Raw genomic sequence first — 18,546 nt, 5'->3', positions numbered from 1 at the left:
AAATATAAGTTCTCTCTGAATATGCATGTAATACAGAGTAAAAGAGTAAAGCCTCCCATCTGCTTACTGACCCTCACAAATCCTTACTGATGCTGTTTGGTGTGCAACTTTCCAAATACTTCTCCGTGTATTTGTGTGTGGTTTTTTCTTTTTTTAAAAAAGCATAAATAGGTGCTAGGTGCAGTGGCTCACACCTGTAATCCCAGCACTTTGGGAGACTGAGAAGGGAGTATCACTTGAGCCCAGTAGTGAGACCAGCCTGGGCAACATAATGAGACCTCATTTGTTTAAAAAAGAAAGAAAGAAAGAAAAAAGCATAAATAGACTTGGACCTTAAAATGTATTCTGCAACTTTTTTTTTGAGACAAGGTCTCATTCTGTCACCCAAACTGCAGAGCGGGGACATGATCACAGCTCACTACAGCCTTGACCTCCCAGGCTCAGGCGATCCTCCTGCTTCAGCCTCTTGAGGAGCTGGGACCACAGGTATACACACACCACACCTAGCTAATTTCTGAATTGTCTGTAGAGATAGCGTCTCCCTCGAACTCCTGGGCTCAAGGAATCCTCCCGCCCCGGCCTCCCATAGTGCTAGGATTACCAGTGTCAACCACCGTTGCCAGCTGTATTCTGCAATTTGCTTTTAACAATAATCTTAGAGGATCTCAGTACAAATAGCTCTCCTTTCCCTCATTCTTCTATAGCAGATTATGGTAAGCACACTATAATTTATTTAACTATTCAGTTGTTTTGGTTATGTCCCATTGTTTGCTAATACAATACTACTCTACTTTTGCTAATACTACTACTCTTACTCATTTATTTTTGTATGTGTGTGCAAATGTTTTTATTGGACAGATTCTATAAATGTAACTTGTTTTTTTTTGAGACAGAGTCTCGCTCTTTTGCCCAGGCTGGAGTGCAGTGGCACGATCTCTGCTCACTCTAAGTTCCGCCTCCCCGGTTCACGCCATTCTCCTGCCTCAGCCTCCCGAGTAGCTGGGACTACAGGCACCCACCACCATGCCCGGCTAATTTTTTTGTATTTTTAGTAGAGACGGGGTTTCACCGTGTTAGCCAGGATGGTCTCGATCTCCTGACCTGACCTCGTGATCCGCCCACCTCGGCCTCCCAAAGTGCTGGGATTACAGATGTGAGCCACTGCGCCCGGCCTACTCTTTTTTTTTTTTTTTTGGAGACAGGGTCTCACTTTGCTGACCAGGCTGAGTCCTGAACTTCTGGGCTAAAGTGATCCTCCCACCTCAGCTTCCCAAGTAGCTGGGACTACAGGTATGTGCCACCATGTGTGGCTTGTTGTATTACTTTAAAAATTCCATCAGTCTTCAAAAAGGTTGCTTCCATTTACACTTTTTTTTTTTTTTTTTTTGAGACGGAGTCTCGCTCAGTCACCTAGGCTGGAGTACAGTGGCGCGATCTCGGCTCACTGCAAGCTCCACTTCCCGGGTTCAAGCGATTCTCCTGCCTCATCCTCCCAAGTAGCTGGGACTACAGGCACCCGCCACCACGCCCGGCTAATTTTTTGTATTTTTTTGGTAGAGATGGGGTTTCACCGTGTTAGCCAGGATGGTCTCAATCTCCTGACCTCGTGATCAGCCCGCCTCAGCCTCCCAAAGTGCTGGCATTACAGGCGTGAGCCATTGCACCCAGCCCCTACACTTTCTTTAAGAGCATACGAGAGTGCCAATTTCCCCATACCTTTGAAAACTATCAATCCTACATTTTTGCTAAACTAATGGATAAAAAATGGCATTTCATCACTATCTTACTATTGAGGCTGAGTATATTTGTTTCATTTTGTTTGTGTTTGAGACGGAGTCTCGCTCTCTCGCCCAGGCTGGAGTGCAGTGGTGTAATCTCGGCTCATTGCAACCTCTGCCTCCTGGGTTCAAGCGATTCTCCTGCCTCAGTTTCCTGAGTAGCTAGGATTATAGGTGCACACCACCATGCCCAGCTAATTTTTGTATTTTTAGTAGAGACAGGATTTTGCCATGTTGATCAGGCTGGTCTCGAACTCCTGACCTCAAGTGATTCGCCTACCTAGGCCTTCCAAAGTGCTGAGATTACAGGTGTGAGCCACTGCACCCGGCCAGAGGCTGAGTATATTTGTTCATTGACTACCTTTACTTTTGAATAACAATAATCATTAATAATTGAGCACTTACATGGACCAAGTATAAGCATTATTAATGCTTTACACACATCATCTCATTTAATCCTCTCAAGACTGCCATGAGGTAGGTACTATTATTCTTCCCACTTTCAGTAAAGAATGCTGAGTTAAATATCTTGCCCAATATCACAAAGCTCCATTTTATTATTATTATTATTATTATTATTATTATTTTTGAGACAGAGTTTTGCTCTTGTTGCCCAGGCTGGAGTGCAATGGTGCGATCTCAGCTCACCACAACTTCCACCTCCCAGGTTCAAGTGATTCTCCTGCCTCAGTAGCTAGGATTATAGGCGTGCACCACCACGCCCAGCTAATTTTTGTATTTTTAGTAGAGACGGGGTTTCTCCATGGTGGACAGGCTGGTCTCCAACTCCCAACCCCAGGTATCTGCCCACCTCAGCCTCCCAAAGTGCTGGGATTACAGGCGTGAGCCACCACGCCCAGCCACAAAGCTCTATTTTAAATACAGGCAGTCCCATCCCACAACCCAAACTCTTCACCATTACACGGAAATCACCAGCTTAGAACATTTGTCCAGTTTTTCTACTGGGTTGTGGATATCTCTTTCTTACTGATTTGTAAGGACTCTTTCTCTCTCTCTTTTTCTAAAAGATGGGGTCTCACTCTCACCCAGGCTGGAATGCAGTGGCATGATCATAGCTTACCGCAGCCTCCAATTACTGGCCTCAAGCAATCCTGACACCCTGGTCCTCCCAAAGCGCTGGGAATTATAGGCATAAGCCACTGAGCCCAACTCCTCATCTAGATTCGTGACTGTACTGTTACAATTGTTAGCAGCACTCTCATTCTTTAAGCTCCTCATCCCCTAACACCACATTTCCGCCTATGCTCATAGGAAGGATGAGTTTTTGCCCCAGTCTCCCATGGAGGGAATACTGAGCGTGGGAGTTCTGCTCTTCTGTCCCCACCACTCACTAGCTCCTCCGGTGGGGGAAGAATTGCTGAAGTGATTGGCTGAAGCCTGAGACAGGTGCATGGGCCTGACCACTCTACAGTGAGACATGTCCCATGGCTCTCTGGCTCTGGCTTATCCTGCTCCTACATGGACAGGCAAATTGGCCTCCTCAGAATGGGCCTGACCATCCTCCGCTCCAGCTTCTCTGAACCTACAACTGGGTAGGAGAGGTCAGATTGGGTCTGTCCTTGAGTCAGAGGTAGAAAAACAGAAAGTTTCACTGAGGCTTCAAGGCCAAACTGCATTTTCCCCACTTAGTTCACCAGGGAGCAGCACCACATTAGTGGTTCCTGTTCGGTTATTAATAGAATGATGCTAGGTTTCCCCTTTGGCTACTATTATTTGTATATAATTTCCTTGATAAGACTCCAGTGGAAAAAGAGGTGAGTGCTAGAATTTAGATACCAGAGTTCTAGCCTGAACCCCTTACCATTATATCCTCTAACATTTTCTTGTCCATTTTTACAAGTTTTATCTATTTTGATGACATTCCAATTGGGTTTATTACATTCTTTAAATGTACTTTTAGATTGTAAGAGGATTATAAAGTATATCACATTGTATAAAATCAAACAAAACACACGTGTGTGTGTATATATATGTACATATGTGTGTGTGTGTGTGTGTGTATATATATATATAAAGTTAACATCCCCCTATGTCATCCCCAAGATATCACATAATTTGTTGTGTGTTGCTTCTACATTCTTCTATATGGTCAAACATATATACATTAAGTGTAAAGTTTTCCCTCAACTTTTAGAAAAATGAAATTCTAGAGCCAAGGCTATGAATCTCTATTAATTTGACAAAATAATGGGCATCTCTCAGAGCAATATGAAGATCCAAATCATTCTTTTAATCTATGTACCGGGATTCCCCCAGTGCTGTACACTGTTTCTCTTTCTTGCCGCTACTTATTTTTATTTATTTATTTATTTATTTATTTATTTGAGACAGAGTCTCGCTCTGTCGCGCAAGCTGGAGTGCAGTGGCACGATCTCAGCTCACTGCAACCTCCACCTCCTGGGTTCAAGCGATCCTCCCATCTCAGCCTCCCAAGTAGCTGAGACTAGAGGTGCCCACCACCATGCTAGGCTAAATTTTTGTTTGTTTTTTTTTTATAGAGATGGGATTTCACCATGTTGCCCAGGCTGATTTCAAACTCCTGAGCTCCAGGGATTACAGGCATGAGCCACCATGCCCAGCCGCCACTACTTACTTATATGCCTTTGTACATATGTGTTTATGTACTGCTGTGTTTTTTTCTGGAGGCCAATGTCCTAACAGTGGGATTTCTGTATTAGAAAGTATGTGCATTTTAAATTTTAATAGACACCAACTTACTTTTCAAATAGGCTGTAGCAACTAACAGTCTTAGCAGTATGTAAAGGTGTTCGTTTCTCCATACTGTCAACAGCACTAGAAGCAATAACTTAATTTTTATAAATTTAAAAGGGAAAGATGATATCACAATTCTCATTTCCCTTAACGACCTGTGAGGTTGAGCATTTTTCCTGTTTATTGATCACTTACATTTCCTCTCTTATGAACTAGATATTCATACCCTTTGTCCATTTTTCTATTGCATTGAGTATTAGCTACTATTGTCTGTCATGTTTTGAAAATATTTTCTGCCGGGCAGGGCTCGGTGGCTCATGCCCGTTATCCCGCTATTTTGGGAAGCTAAGGTGGGAGGATTGCTTGAGTCCAGAGTTCAAGACCAGCCTGGGCAATGTGGCAAGATCCCATCTCTACAAAAAATTAAAATAACTAGCCAGGCAGGGTGGTGTGCGTCTGTAATTCTAGCAACTTGGGAGGCTGAGGTGGAATAATCTCCTGAGCCTGAGAGGCTGAGGCTGCAGTGAGCTGTGAATTGTGCCACTGTACTCCAGCCCAGCTCACAGAGCAAGACAGTGTCTCAAAAGAAAAAAAAAAAAAAAAGAAAATATTTTCTGCTGTCTTTTGACTTTGTCCATGGCATATCTTTCACAGAGAAATTTTTTATTTGTATGTACTATAGAATCTGCCAATCTTTTCCTTAGTTGACTCTGGAATTAATTAATGAGTGTCCCTGCCCACCCCCACTGCCTCATGACAAATTTCCTGATCAATTTTCTAATATTGTTTGTGGACTTTCCTTTATAATTAGACGTTTGATCTGGAATTAGTTTTCATCATACACTGTGAATTAGGGGTTCTAAATTTTTCTGCTAGATGAACAAATGTGCCATACAATGTAATCTTTTACCCAGTGAATTACAGTTCTATCTTATCACATATTTCACATTTATATATATTAAAGTTGTCTTTGAAATATTCTATTCAGTTCCACTTATCTCTCTGGCTATAATTATATCAATTCCAGTATGTTTATTCTAATCTGGTAGGGTAAGTGTTCCTCTGTTTTTCAACATGGTCTTTTTCCTCCTAAGTTTTTTTTTTTTTTTTTTTTGGACATTGACATACATTTATTCTGAACACTCTGGAGACAGACAGTACTCCAGTTCTGGCCCTCCTTTACCCCTTATATGACTTTGGGCAAGCCACTTAGCATATAGCTGGGCTTCAGGTTCCTCACCTTCCTGTAAGTTTTGATATGTAGTATTTTTTTTCCAATCAGTTGATTTCAACTTAAATTTTTTTTTTCTAAATACACAGTTTTTGTAAATTGGGTTACTTTTTAAAGTGAATTTTCTGTTGAATGCAAAGCTCTCTATACTTATAACACATGATTTTCTTCTTTCGAGATGGGGTCTCACTCTGTCACCCAGACTGAAGTACAGTGGCTCGACCTAGGCTCACTGCAAGCCACTGCCTTCTGGGCTCAAGCGATCCTCCCACCTCACCCTCCCAAGTAGCTGAAACCACAGGCATGGTGCCACCACATCTGGCTATTTTTTATATTTTGATAGAGATGGAATTTCACCATGTTGCCCAGGCTGATCTCAAACTCCTGGGCTCAATGATCTGCCAGCCTCAGCCTCCCAAAGTGCTGGGATTACAGGTGTGAACAAACTGTAATTTTCTAATCCTCTATATCCTCGTTTTGTCTACTTCACTTAACAATTTCCAACATATGAACCAAATTCTCCCTATATTTAAAACATTTTTGCTATTTAAATGCCATACTATTAGATATGTAAAGATTTATGACTTTTTATTCTCAGTCGGTTGTACTTTTCTTTTTTCTTTTTTGAGATGGAGTCTTGCTCTATTGCCCAGGCTGGAGTGCAGTGGCGTGATCTCAGCTCACTGCAACCTCTGCCTCCCGGGTTCAAGCCATTCTCCTGCCTCAGCCTCCCAAGTAGCTGGGATTACAGGCACACACCACCACACCCAACTAATTTTTGTATTTTGAGTAGAGACAAGGTTTCACCATGTTGGCCAGGCTGGTCTTGAACTCCTGACCTCAAGTGATCTGACTGCCTCAGCCTCCCAAAGTGCTGGGATTACAGGCGTGAGCCACTGCACCCAGCCTGTAGCTGGGATTACAGGTGTGAGCCATCACGTCCAGCCTGTATGTTTAACATGTAAAATATTTCCTTTTGTTTCAACATTTTTGCCTTGAATTTTATCTGATGTTAATATTATCATGCCTGACTTCTTCTCTATAAAAATAGCTGCTTCTTGCTACTATATGCCTAGTGCTTCTTCATTCATTCCTGTTTATTCCTCTTTTTGAAGTTCTATTAAGATTTAATTTTTATTAATGTTAGCTTTTTTATTACTAACTTTTTTACTGGGTAATACATACACAAGACCCAAATTTTGAAAGGCATAAAAGCAATTACAGTACAAATTAGAGCCCCTACATCCCAGTTCCTTTCCCTAGAGAAATCAGTGTTGTCAATTTCTTGTGTATCCCTTCTACACACAACCATATATGGGTGTACATATGTATATCCATATGCTTTTTTAAAAAAACACAGGTGTTTACTCTTCTACATATTTTTCCACTGAATATTTATTTTAAAATGTTCCATATCAGTACATGAAAAGCTAGCTCATTCTTTTAACAGCTGCATGGAGGTAGCATAATTTATTCAACAATTTCCCTAATAATATTTTCATATTTTTCTCTTACAAATAATGCTAAAATGAATATCCTTGCACTTTAGTCATTTCAACCACATGAGTATAGCTGTAGGATGAATTACCACTAGCGGAACTACCAGGTGGAAAATAATGCCAATTTAAATTTTGATAGCAACTGCATGGGAAAGCTACACATACGTATACACACACACACACAGTAGATTACCAAGGGTTTTTATTTTTCCTAATCTAGCTGAAACTCCATTTTTTTTTTTTCTTATGAGGTTCAGTTCTTCATATGTTTAAGAATCATTTACACATCCTTTCTGGAAACTGTTCATATCTATTTCTCTTTTTCTACTGGGTGACTGGTCTCCTGGTGATGTGCAGATCTTTACATGCAGTTATTAAGGGATTTGTTCTTTGTCTAGGACGTTACATGTATTTTTTCAGTTTGTCACTTATCTTTTGACTTTGGTTTTGTTACAGAGATTTTATTTTTATATAGTTTACTTCTACTTTCACAGCTTTCTCACACCAAGATTCTCCCGTGTTTTACAGTTATATGTTTACATTTTTCCATTTATCTGGAATTCTGGTACAAGGTTTTTTCTTTTTTCTTTTTTTTTTTTTTTTGAGACAGAGTCCCACTCTGTTGCCCAGGCTGGAGTGCAATGGTGCCATCTCGGCTCACTGCAATCTCCGCCTCCCGGGTTCAAGCGATTTTCCTGCCTCAGCTTCCTGAGTAGCTGGGATTACAGGCGCCTGCCATCACGCCCAGCTACTTTTTGCATTTTTAGTAGAGACAGGGTTTCACCATGCTGACCATACTGGTCTTGAACTCCCGACCTCAGGCGATCCGCCCGCCTCGGCCTCCCAAAGTGCTGGAATTACAGGTGTGAGCCACTGCACCCGGCTGGTACAAAGTTTAAGGTAGAGATCCAATTTTTTTTTTCTGGTTTCAATACCAATTATTAAAAAAAAAACAACTATATATATAGAGAGAGAGAGAGAGAGAGAGAGAAAGAGAGTCTCACACTGTCACCCGGACTGGAGTGCAATGATGCAATCTTGACTCACTGCAACCTCCGCCTCCTGGGTTCAAGTGATTCTCCTGCCTCAGCCTCCCGAGTAGCTAGGATTACAGGTGCCCACCACCATGCCTGGCTAATTTTTCGTATTTTTAGTAGAGACGGGCTTTCACTATGTTGGCCAGGCTGGTCTTGAACTCCTGACCTCGTGATCTGCCTGCCTCAGCCTCCCAAAGTGCTGGAATTACAGGCATGAGCCACTGCACCCGGCCTTAAATATATTTTTTCTTCATTTCCTATCACCTTTAGCACAGACTACATTTCTTTTTGTATTCTGAGTTCATTTCTGGACTTTGTTTATGCATCAGTTCTTACAGTATCAAACAATCTTATTTATTATATCTTTGCATTATGTTTTAATATCCATCATTAGTCCACCTTTTCAGAAGTTTTTTGACAATGTGTGCATGTTTGTAAAATTTGTCTGTAGAAACAATCGGTTTGCCTGGTTCTAAAAAACCATTATTAAAAATTTGGAGTATTTTTGGCCAGGTATGGTGGCCTATGCCTGTAACCCTAGCACTTTGGGTTGGGCAGGCAGGAGGACTGTTTGAGGCCAGGAGCTCAAGACCAGTCTGAGCAACATAGTGAGACACCTATTGATTAAGCCCAGGAGTTTGAGGTTGCAGTGGGTTATACTCACACCACTGCACTCTAGCCTGGGCGACAGAGTAAGACCCTGTCTCCAGAAAAAAACAACTGTGGTATTTTAAACAGGGATCACATTAAGTTTAGGGACACTGACATCTTTAGGATACCAAGCTTTACTATACAAGAAAAGAGAATACCTTCCCATTTTTCAAGTATTGTTTTGTGTTCCCCAGCATTATTATTTCCACATAAACCTTACATATGCCTAAGTATATCCCCACGTATTTACAGCAGCACAATCTACAGTACTTGTACATTCCTAGACGTTGCTCCATGGCCTTCTGTCATCAAATGTAGCTAGCCTAATTTCTTTTCCCCTCTTGAAGAAGACTTGATCATTTTGCCTGGGTGTCCAAATAATTCCTTCTTCATCTTTAAAACATAGAAATGTTCATAGGGATGCCAGGCTCTGTGCCAGGCCTGTAGCCCCAGCACTTTGGGAGACTGAGATCAGTGGATTGCTTGAGCCCACAGTTTGAGACCAGCGTGGGCAACACGGCAAAAGCCTGCCTCTACAAGAAATACAAAAATTAGCTGGGCGTGGTGGTGTGCACCTGTAGTCTCAGCTACTCGGGAGGCAGAGGTGGGACAATCGATTAAGCCTAGGAGGTCAAGAGTGCAGTGAGCTGGGATCATGCCTCTGCACCCAGCCTGGGCAACAGAGTGAGACACTGTCTCAAAATAAAACAAAACACACGAAAAATAAGATAAATTTTTTAAAAAAGAAATTTTCTTAGGAAATGTTTCAGTGCCAACTGTTCAGTGCCAATTTTTCTTGAGATACAATTTGAACTTATCACTTCAAATCTTTACTTCTAAGTTCTTTAACCATATATTTGAGTTTGTTTCATTTCTTTGGTCCTCTTCTTGAGGGACACCAATTATACTTACGTCAGATCTCTTTTACTTTCTGCATCTATTATGTTCTCATTGTTTTCTTCTATTTCATTTTTCAATCTGTCCTCCCTAACCTTTACTGTTTTCAGCACTGTGTGTTCATCTTTATTCTGTTTGTTTCTTTCTTTCTCTTTTTTTTTTTTTTTTTTGACAGTCTCACTTCATCGCCCAGGCTGGAGTACAGTGGCATGATCTCAGCTCACTGCAACCTCCTCTTCCCAGGTTCAAGCAAGTCTCCTGCCTCAGTGTCCCAAGTAGCTGGGATTACAGGAGTGAACCACTGTGCCCAGCCTTTATTCTGTTTCCAATGTGGCTTTTAATTCTGTGATAATTTTAGTTTTCTCTTCCACTACTTTCCTGTGTGCTCTGTCAGCTGATGTTACATTTTCTCTTCGCCATGCCTTATTTTACCCAATCCTCTATATCTCTGCTTGAAGTTCTGTATTTTCTTAAGTTCTTTGAACTCACAGTGGTAGGACTGGCCATTATTTTTCAACCAAGCTAAAAACATCTTTTTAGTATGGGTACTTTACCTGCCACTTATTTTCCATTTCCCCCCATCCCTTCTAATAGTATCTTTCTATAGCTACTATGCTGATTCCATTTGGTTTTTTTTTTTTTTTTTGGTTTTGAGATGGGGGTCTCACTCTGTCACCCCAGAGGGAGTGCAGTGGCAAGATCTTGGCTCACTGCAGCCTTGACCTCCTGGGCTCAAGTGATCCTTCCATCTCAGCCTCCTGAGTAGCTGGGACTACAGGTGCATGCTACCACTCCCAGCTAATTTGTTTTTTCTTTTGAGAAGGAGTTTCACTCTGTCGCCCAGGCTGGTGCAGTGGCGCAATCTTGGCTCACCACACCTCCGCCTCCCAGGTTCAAGTGATTCTCCTGCCTCAGCCTCCCAAGTAGATGGGATTACAGGCACACGCTACCACATCTGGCTAATTTTTATATTTTTAGTACAGCCGGGGTTTCACCATGTTGGTCAGGCTGGTCTCAAATTCCTGACCTCGTGATCCACCAACCTTAGCCTCCCAAAGTGCTGGGATTACAGGCATGAGCCACTGCGCCCGGCCAATTTTTGTGTATTTTTGTAGAGACAGAGTCTTGCTATGTTGTCCAGGCTGGTCTCAAACTCCTGGCCTCAAGTGATCCTCCCACCTTGGCCTAATGAGGGAAGTTCTTCCTAGATGACCTGAAGGAGGACCATGTTCCAAGTTAGTAGAAACACAGGAAGCCTTTGCATCCCCTCAGCCGGTGAAATCAAGTACCACCAAGCTGCTCACAATTCAATGTCTCCTCCGATAGGCCTCATCTAACACTTCTAGAGAAGATGACACATCTCTATGTCTCCTTTTAGAGCTTAGCCCCCCTATTACCTAACATCTCTTATGGGGTTTGGGGAAGCTCCTGATGCCAACCTGTGTACCCTCTTCTCACTGTCTCAAACAAAGGAGTGACTCTGCCCATCAAAATCCTATTTTGGAGAATTGCATTCTTCTGAGTTTGGAATCTGCAGCCACAGGTATTTCTCAGTATCTTCCCAGACCTGTTTGCTCTTTATTATACTGCTGTCCCTCCTTATACATTATGGGTGGATAAGAAGAATTGTATCTGACTTTCATCATCCTACTGTTGATATTTAGGTCTTTTTCTCTCTACGTTTTTCTCCATAGTCTTCCCTGACCCTTGCTAAACCTCTTCTATCTCCTACCTCCACTGCCCTTCTGCACCATTGTTTCGCAACCCTTTACTCCAATATATTATACAAATCCTCCTAAAGAGAAAAGGCTGTGAAGCGGGATCATTTTTACTCATTTTTGAACTGTGAATATTATTATGCCTGATGTCTCCTAGTAAGCAAATATAAAATACTCCTCGAAGGCATGACCGCATCTTCACCTTTACTACTTTCATGAATAACAACATAAATTACGCATTATTTATACCATGCATATATATATATATATTTGAAAGTCCCATGTCTACCTTGTTAGTATAAGCTCCTTGAGGGAAGAAACTGTGTATTCCACTTTATTTTATTTTATTTTTTTTGAGACAGAGTTTCACTCTTGTTGCCCAGGCTGGAGTGCAATGGCGCGATCTCGGCTCACCGCAACCTCCACCTGCCGGGTTCAAGCGATTCTCCTCCCTCAGCCTCCCAAGTAGCTAGGATTACAGGCATGCGCCACCATGTCTGGCTAATTTTGTATTTTTAGTAGAGACAGGGTTTCTCCATGTTGGTCAGGCTGGTCTTGAACTCCTGACCTCAGGTGATCTGCCCGCATCCACCTCCCAAAGTGCAGGGATTACAGGCATGAGCCACTGAGCCTGGCTGTATTCCACTTTAACACACACAGTGCTAGTGCAGAAGATGAAGGTGAATGTGTGTATGTATATGTAATTTTTAAAATAAGCTCCCAAGTTATCCAAATCAACATAACACTCCAGTCACTGGAACATTTTCCCACAATTGTTAATAAAACAAAAATCGGCTAACACAATATTCTGAGAATATACAAGCTTTTCTTGGTCTTTTCTATTTGCTTTCTCTTCAAGCCTCTTCCTGGCTGATTACCAAGGACCAGTGCCTGCAGGTACCCAAGGTCCTGCCCTATTAAACTTTAAGATGAATTCTGGCACAGCACACCTTTGGCTCGTGGCTCAGAGGCTGACCAGAGAGCTTTGGCAGCAAGACCTTAGGCAAGCCAGGCTACCTACAGAGCATAGATTCACTCCTTGTTCAAGTGACAGCATCTCCAATAAGTCTATGTGAACAAGATTAGGACAAAAAGCAATAAAGTAGCATTTTTTTTAAAGCATTATCACTTTTATCCAGTGGTCACAACAGGGAATGAGTTCTCCCACTGTCTAGAAAAACGAGGAAGTTAAAACCAGAAGAGTTTTACGTCTTAAATTCCCCTGCTGACAGTCTTGACAGGGACTCGTGGAACACTGCAACATTCTAAATATCTATCAAAAGCACTGATGTGTACCAAAACACATTGTGTTTACTCCTGCCAATCTCACACCTACTAACAAAGCCACAGACGGTTCCCCAGTATCATCATTGTGCCTAAAACACATGAGTATGTGTTCAATACACACTGGCTGAATTAATGAGCAATGAATGATAATCCTGAAGGGCTACCGCAAATACCAAGATGAAAAATTAAATACCAGAGTTGAAATAACTATGCACCAAACATATAAAGTAATTGTATTAAAAACCTCAGAGGAATCAACACAGGCTGGCGAGGTGAGCACCCATCCCAGTGTTTCAAGTACAAGGCGGTCATGCCACCCAGACTCACTACCAGGATTCTCCAAAAAGCATCAGATGTACCTACAGTCTCTCCTCAGAACCTCAAAAATACTCTCTGGATGCTAAATCTTAGAGCACAAGTAGTCAGTTAAATATTGGGGCAAACTAAACCCCAATCACGCTGCCATATTTATCAAAACCAACCCTGAAACATGCACTTAAGTGGAACAGAAGCCCAGGAACTGCTACCCAGCTTTTCCCAGTAAAAGAGGGGCAATAACACCTGGGCCTAAAGACCAAAGATATTGTCAAAACACAGGAGAAATGCCAAATTCTTATATCTGACTTACTGTAGGTAAGCCAGGTAGAACAAGAGAAAATGGATTTAAACTAGAAAATTCCACTACTTGGAGTCTGACTATAAGAATCTGCTAGACTACAAAATGAGTTGGGTTGAAAGAGATCAGGGAATTTTTCCCCCAGAGTCTTTAAAAGGCAGAGAATGAAATAATGACCATTTCAGCTACCTTTCTGACCTCTTATTCCTGAATCCTTTCTGGAAAATACAAAAGTTAAATTTACTAAACAGACATATAATTCTCTTTGGTTATACTGCAATTACAGGTACAGTAATGATGATGATTAAATAACAGCTAACATCTCTATATGGCTTACTCCACGCCAGGTGGAGTTCCTAAGTCCATTAAATATATTAACTCATTTAATCTTTGAACAAGGTAGATGTTATTATTTATTGCCCTCATTTTACAGACGAGGAAACTGAGACACAGAGGATAACTTGCCCAAGGCAATACAAAACTGGGAAGTGGCAGGACTTAGATAACCCAGGCTAATCACAGAGCTTTTTTCATGGGTGAACTTGGATGGAAGGGCAGAACCAATGTTTAGGAGCGTGCAGACACAAAAAGATCAGATTCCCGCCTCTGGCCAGCGGATGCCAAGATAGCTCCAGGGCCATGTTCTGAGAGTGCCATCTGGACCACTCAACCACTAGTGTGTCTGTCACCTATCTCCAAGTCTGTTAACTTCAGGGGTGGAGCCCAGGAATGTGCAGCTCCCTCGGGATTCTCACACACTAAAATTTAGAGAACCTGTTGCTCCAACACCAATCTTGCTTTATCCCTCAAGAGACCACAACAAAAGAAGGTAGAAACATAATAACCAATAATGAGGCTGTTTTTTGAGACAGGGTCTGGCTCTGTCGCCCAGGCTGGAGCGCAGTGGTGTGATCTTGGCTCACTGTAACCTCTGCCTCCTGGGCTCAAACCATCCTCCTACCTCAGCTTCCCAAGTAGTTGGTACTACAGGCAGACACCACCATACCCGGCTAATTTTTTAATGTTTTTGTAGAGTCAGGGTTTCTCCATGTTGCCCAGGTTGGTATCAAATTCCCGGGTTCAAGCGATTCTCCCACCTCAGCCTCCCAAAGTGCTAGGATTACAGGTGTGAGCCACCACACCCAGCCCTATAATGGGGCTTTTTATTCCAGGTGTAGTTGATAGAATCTGTTTCTTTACTCCGAAACAATTCCCAAATTTATTCACATGAAGGAACACCTGGAAGTCAATTTCTTAAACTGTTGATAGACTTAATTCTATGGATCAACTAGGAACAATTTTATGTTAGGAAAACATGATTATGCTAATGCAAATTTTTAAAAATTATAACCATGTTTTCTTAGTGAATGTCTCCACACTAGAAAGATGACCACTTCTAGCCTTTTTCAACAGTGTTAATTTACTGTGTCCATTTTACTTTATCCTCTGCTGGTAATCACTATCCATGGCAAGCAGGAACCAATGGTCTAAAAATTCCAACCAATAATTCTAAAGTTCCTCCAAAATATGAAGTTGACCACCTCTTTGGCAGGGCTTCTCACAAACTTAGCCTGAGAATCACTGCTTTAAGGCAGGATTTGCTGCTCACCAACCACTAGACATAATTCTCTCTCGCAGGGTTTCTTGGGGTCTGTGAACTTGAATTGGAAAATTACACCCATATTTCCATTAACCTCTAGCTAAATTTTTTTGTTTCCTTCAATTACAAATGGGGTCAGGTGCTCACAGTGGCATGAGTATCTGTGACTTTGCCAGCAAGAGAAATATTTTTTTCCCACCACAGTGCAGTTGTTAGGCATCTTGAAATGCTGTTTACCCTTGTCACCACTTCAAAATTACATTAATAATTACACTGGATGGTGTAAATCAATAAGTTAATTTATTAAAAGTAAATATGACTACATCACCACTTTTAGAAACATATTGTTTATATCTGTAGTGCAACAGAAGTGGTTTCTTTTGTAATTCTATGTGTTTTATGCATTTGAAAACATAACTATGAGAAGGGATCTATTGGTATCAGATGACCATGGCACACAGAATTTAAGAACCCTGATCTACTGATAGGTGGAGGCACAAAAATGATTTTAAGACAGCGCATTGCCTACATCATGTGAGTTAAAATATAGTTAACTGCTTATGCTGTTGATAGTGGGGTTATCAGTTTGCATTTCACTGCTAAGCCATGCTACCTGTGTGCCTGGCACAAACAGGAAGCTCCAGATAGTTGCTAAATGAAAGGACAAACTGGGGTAGAGTTCCTGCAACAGCAGTTGACTACTCTACTGATTCTACCAAGCAGCCTAACTGTGGCTCAGTTTCTCCTCTCTGGGGAGTAGGAGTAACTACGGCTTACCCAACGACCCTGGAAAAACTTACAAGAAAAAAACATTAATTTGTGTGAAAAGACTTAAGCCCTTTGAAAGACATACTTTTTTATTTTCCACGTGTATCCTTAAACAATAGTTCTAGTGATCTTAATTTTATTAACACGGTGTCCACATCAGAATCGTGAATCCCATTCCCAGTTCTGCTGTCCACTATGGGCCATAAGGAAGAAAGAAGCAACAGAGGAAATAAAGCTCTATCTCGCCCGGGCAATGGGTGGACTTAAAGATCAGTGCATATTCCTTGGATTTGTTTGTAAATTGTTCAGGTATGTGTAATGTCTGGACAATGAGAATCCATCGCTTTCATCAGCTTCTCAAAGTGGACTCCAAAGACCTACTCTAGAGAAACAAATGTGCTCCTGAAAAACTGTAAACAAACTGTGAAATGTTCAAATTTCTTTTTTACAAGACCCTCACATGTAAACCAGAACCCCTTCCGTACAGCAAACTGTGGGTCACAGATAATAAAACAGGCCTGTGCAACATCTCACAGCTAGTCAATAACCAGACAGGACCCACTCCTAGACCACCTGGTTTTTTACCCCCTGCATCAGCCTTGTCACTGAACAGTTTTATTCTTCTTCTTTTTTTTTTGAGACGGAGTCTCACTCTGTCGCCCAGGCTGGAGGGCAGTGGCGCCATCCCGGCTGACTGCAACCTCCGCCTCCCAGGTTCAAGCAATCCTCCAGCCTCAGACTCCCGAGCAGCTGGGACTACAGGCGCATTAAGGTACGCCCGGCTTTTTTTTTTTTTTTTTTTTTTTTTGTATTTTAGTAGAGACGGGGTTTCACCGTGTTACCCAGGCTGGTCGCGAACTCCTGAGCTCAGGTAATCCGCCCGCCTCGGCCTCCCAAAGTCCTGGGATTACAGGCGTGAGCCACCGCGCCCGGCCAGTTTTTACTCTTCTTAAATCTGATGTTCATGGCATACAGCAGGAGTAGTGGCTTTAAATATCACTAGCCACAGCTTTCAGTTGCTCTGATCGCTATCATTCACAACTTTGAGTAAAAGGAAGAAAGGAAAGAAAATTCTTCCAACTGACTTATTCAACTTTCAAAAATGAGTTTATGGTACAATGCCAGTTTAAAAGCTCCCCTACTACACCGTGCTTCTATAAAGGATTCTCGAATTGATGTATGTCCAGCAAGCCTTACTACTAAAGGTCACACAACTGTACTAGCATGAAACAAGCCAAGAGATAAGGCCCTGTCATCCTTCTGTGTTCAGGAAACAACGGCGAGATCATGCCACAGGCCAAGATTTCCAAAGAGACTGCTTTAGAGAGAATGGATATCAGGAAGCAAGAGCAACAGTAATTCCGGCAGAAGGGCTAGGATCCATGAGTACCCGGGGGGTGGGAGTAGGGGGCGGGGAAGCTTGTACAACAGATCGTCTTAATAGAAATCTAGTGTCGCCAGGAGTGCACGACCACCAATAGAAGCGCCTGCATTTTCCTTCACAGCTATCACTCCCCCTTCCCTTCCCCGCCCACCAACGAAAGCAATGAGGCAGGAGTGGAGGGCACGGGAGGAATAAAAGGAGTATCTTTGGGGAGTAAACCCGGTTTTGAGACCTGTTTCCACCCCGAAATAGCTGCCTGACCCAGGCAAGTCACAAAACCGTGCTTCAGTTTCCCTACACTGCCGACTACACAAGAATGCTGCCTGGATTAAAGGAGACAGACAACGAGTACGAAACCTTCAGCACAGGGCCAGACAGAGGAACCGCTCCGTGGCCCTAAGGCGAGTCCGCAAGAGGGTTCTGGGGCCTGGGCTCCGGCCCGGAAAGGGCGCTCCCGGGGCCCGCTCCCCGCCAGCTGGGTTCCGAGCCCCTGCCCGGCCCACCTTGTTGTTGTACTCCTCCACGAAGCTGCCCAGCGCCAAGCGAAAGCGCTTATCGGGCCGCACACTCCAGTTCATCGCGTAGACCGTCCAGGGCGCTTCATACTTGTAGATCTCCTTCCGTTTGCCGTGCAGGGACATGGTGGCCGCAGGGCCGCAGTACGGGCCGGGTCAACAGTGGGCTGCGGCGGGCGGGGAGCCGGGCCTGAGATCTATGGGTCCGAAGGGAGGAGAGGAGGGGGCGGGCAAGAACGGCCTAACCCGGAAGCGGGGATGCGGCGACAAACAACGACGACGGCCGAGCCCGACCCCTAGTTTCAAACCAGCTTGGGCACAGACGACAACCACCTTCCGTTTTGGGACGCCGCCCCGCCCTCTCGGAACGGAAGCCGCGGGACCCCCGCAGCGGCACCGGCCGTTGGTTGCCTGACACGTCCTTTCGAAAGGATTCTTTCTTCTCATTGGTTATTGCGGCCGTAGCGTCTGAAGTTTCCTCGCTATTGGGTTAAATGTTTGTCATTGCAACTACTCGCCCCGCCCAACTCTTGGAGGCAGGCGCTTTGGCAGCCCCAAAGGTCATTGGTTGGCCAAGATGTCAGTCAGGCAGATAACGGAGCAGTGCGGGTGGTGGGGGCGTGGGTGGCCTGGAGGTGAGCGTGCCGGAGCAGCGGGCCTCCAAGTTCTAGGCCAAGTCTCTGAGAGTAAAACCGTCTGTGACCTGCGCTGACTTCCCCTCTGCTGCTGCTGTTCTGAGCGGCCTCTCCACGCTGTCGAGTAAAAGTACAATTCTGCCTTAGTGGAAGACCTATTGACTTTCGCGGGACAGAGCCCTGCGGCCTGGCAGCCT

The 18,546-nt window shown here is 43.3% G+C and overlaps 1 protein-coding gene across 2 annotated transcripts in view; it reads right to left on the bottom strand.

Moving 5' to 3' along the window:
- DCAF7 (DDB1 and CUL4 associated factor 7) overlaps positions 1-18,103 on the bottom strand; it is a 45,114-nt gene extending 27,011 nt beyond the window's left edge. Inside the window, exon 1 of one of the 2 annotated variants that reach the window (XR_008515673.2) lies at positions 17,703-18,103. Coding sequence is in view for 1 of the 2 variants with exons in the window: in XM_002827694.6 (XP_002827740.1) it covers positions 17,703-17,840 (138 nt within the window). In the remaining variant the exon portion in view is untranslated. The remainder of the gene's footprint in view (positions 1-17,702) is intronic. The other variant, XM_002827694.6, reaches the window with a different exon arrangement.
- Between the last annotated feature and the right edge of the window lie 443 nt (positions 18,104-18,546).

Source organism: Pongo abelii, chromosome 19 (genome assembly GCF_028885655.2).
Source record: "Pongo abelii isolate AG06213 chromosome 19, NHGRI_mPonAbe1-v2.0_pri, whole genome shotgun sequence".
In the NCBI taxonomy this organism is placed as follows: Eukaryota; Metazoa; Chordata; class Mammalia; order Primates; family Hominidae; genus Pongo; species Pongo abelii.
The sequence above is the reverse complement of the archived record's forward strand: the minus strand, read 5'-3'. Positions and strand labels throughout refer to the sequence as shown.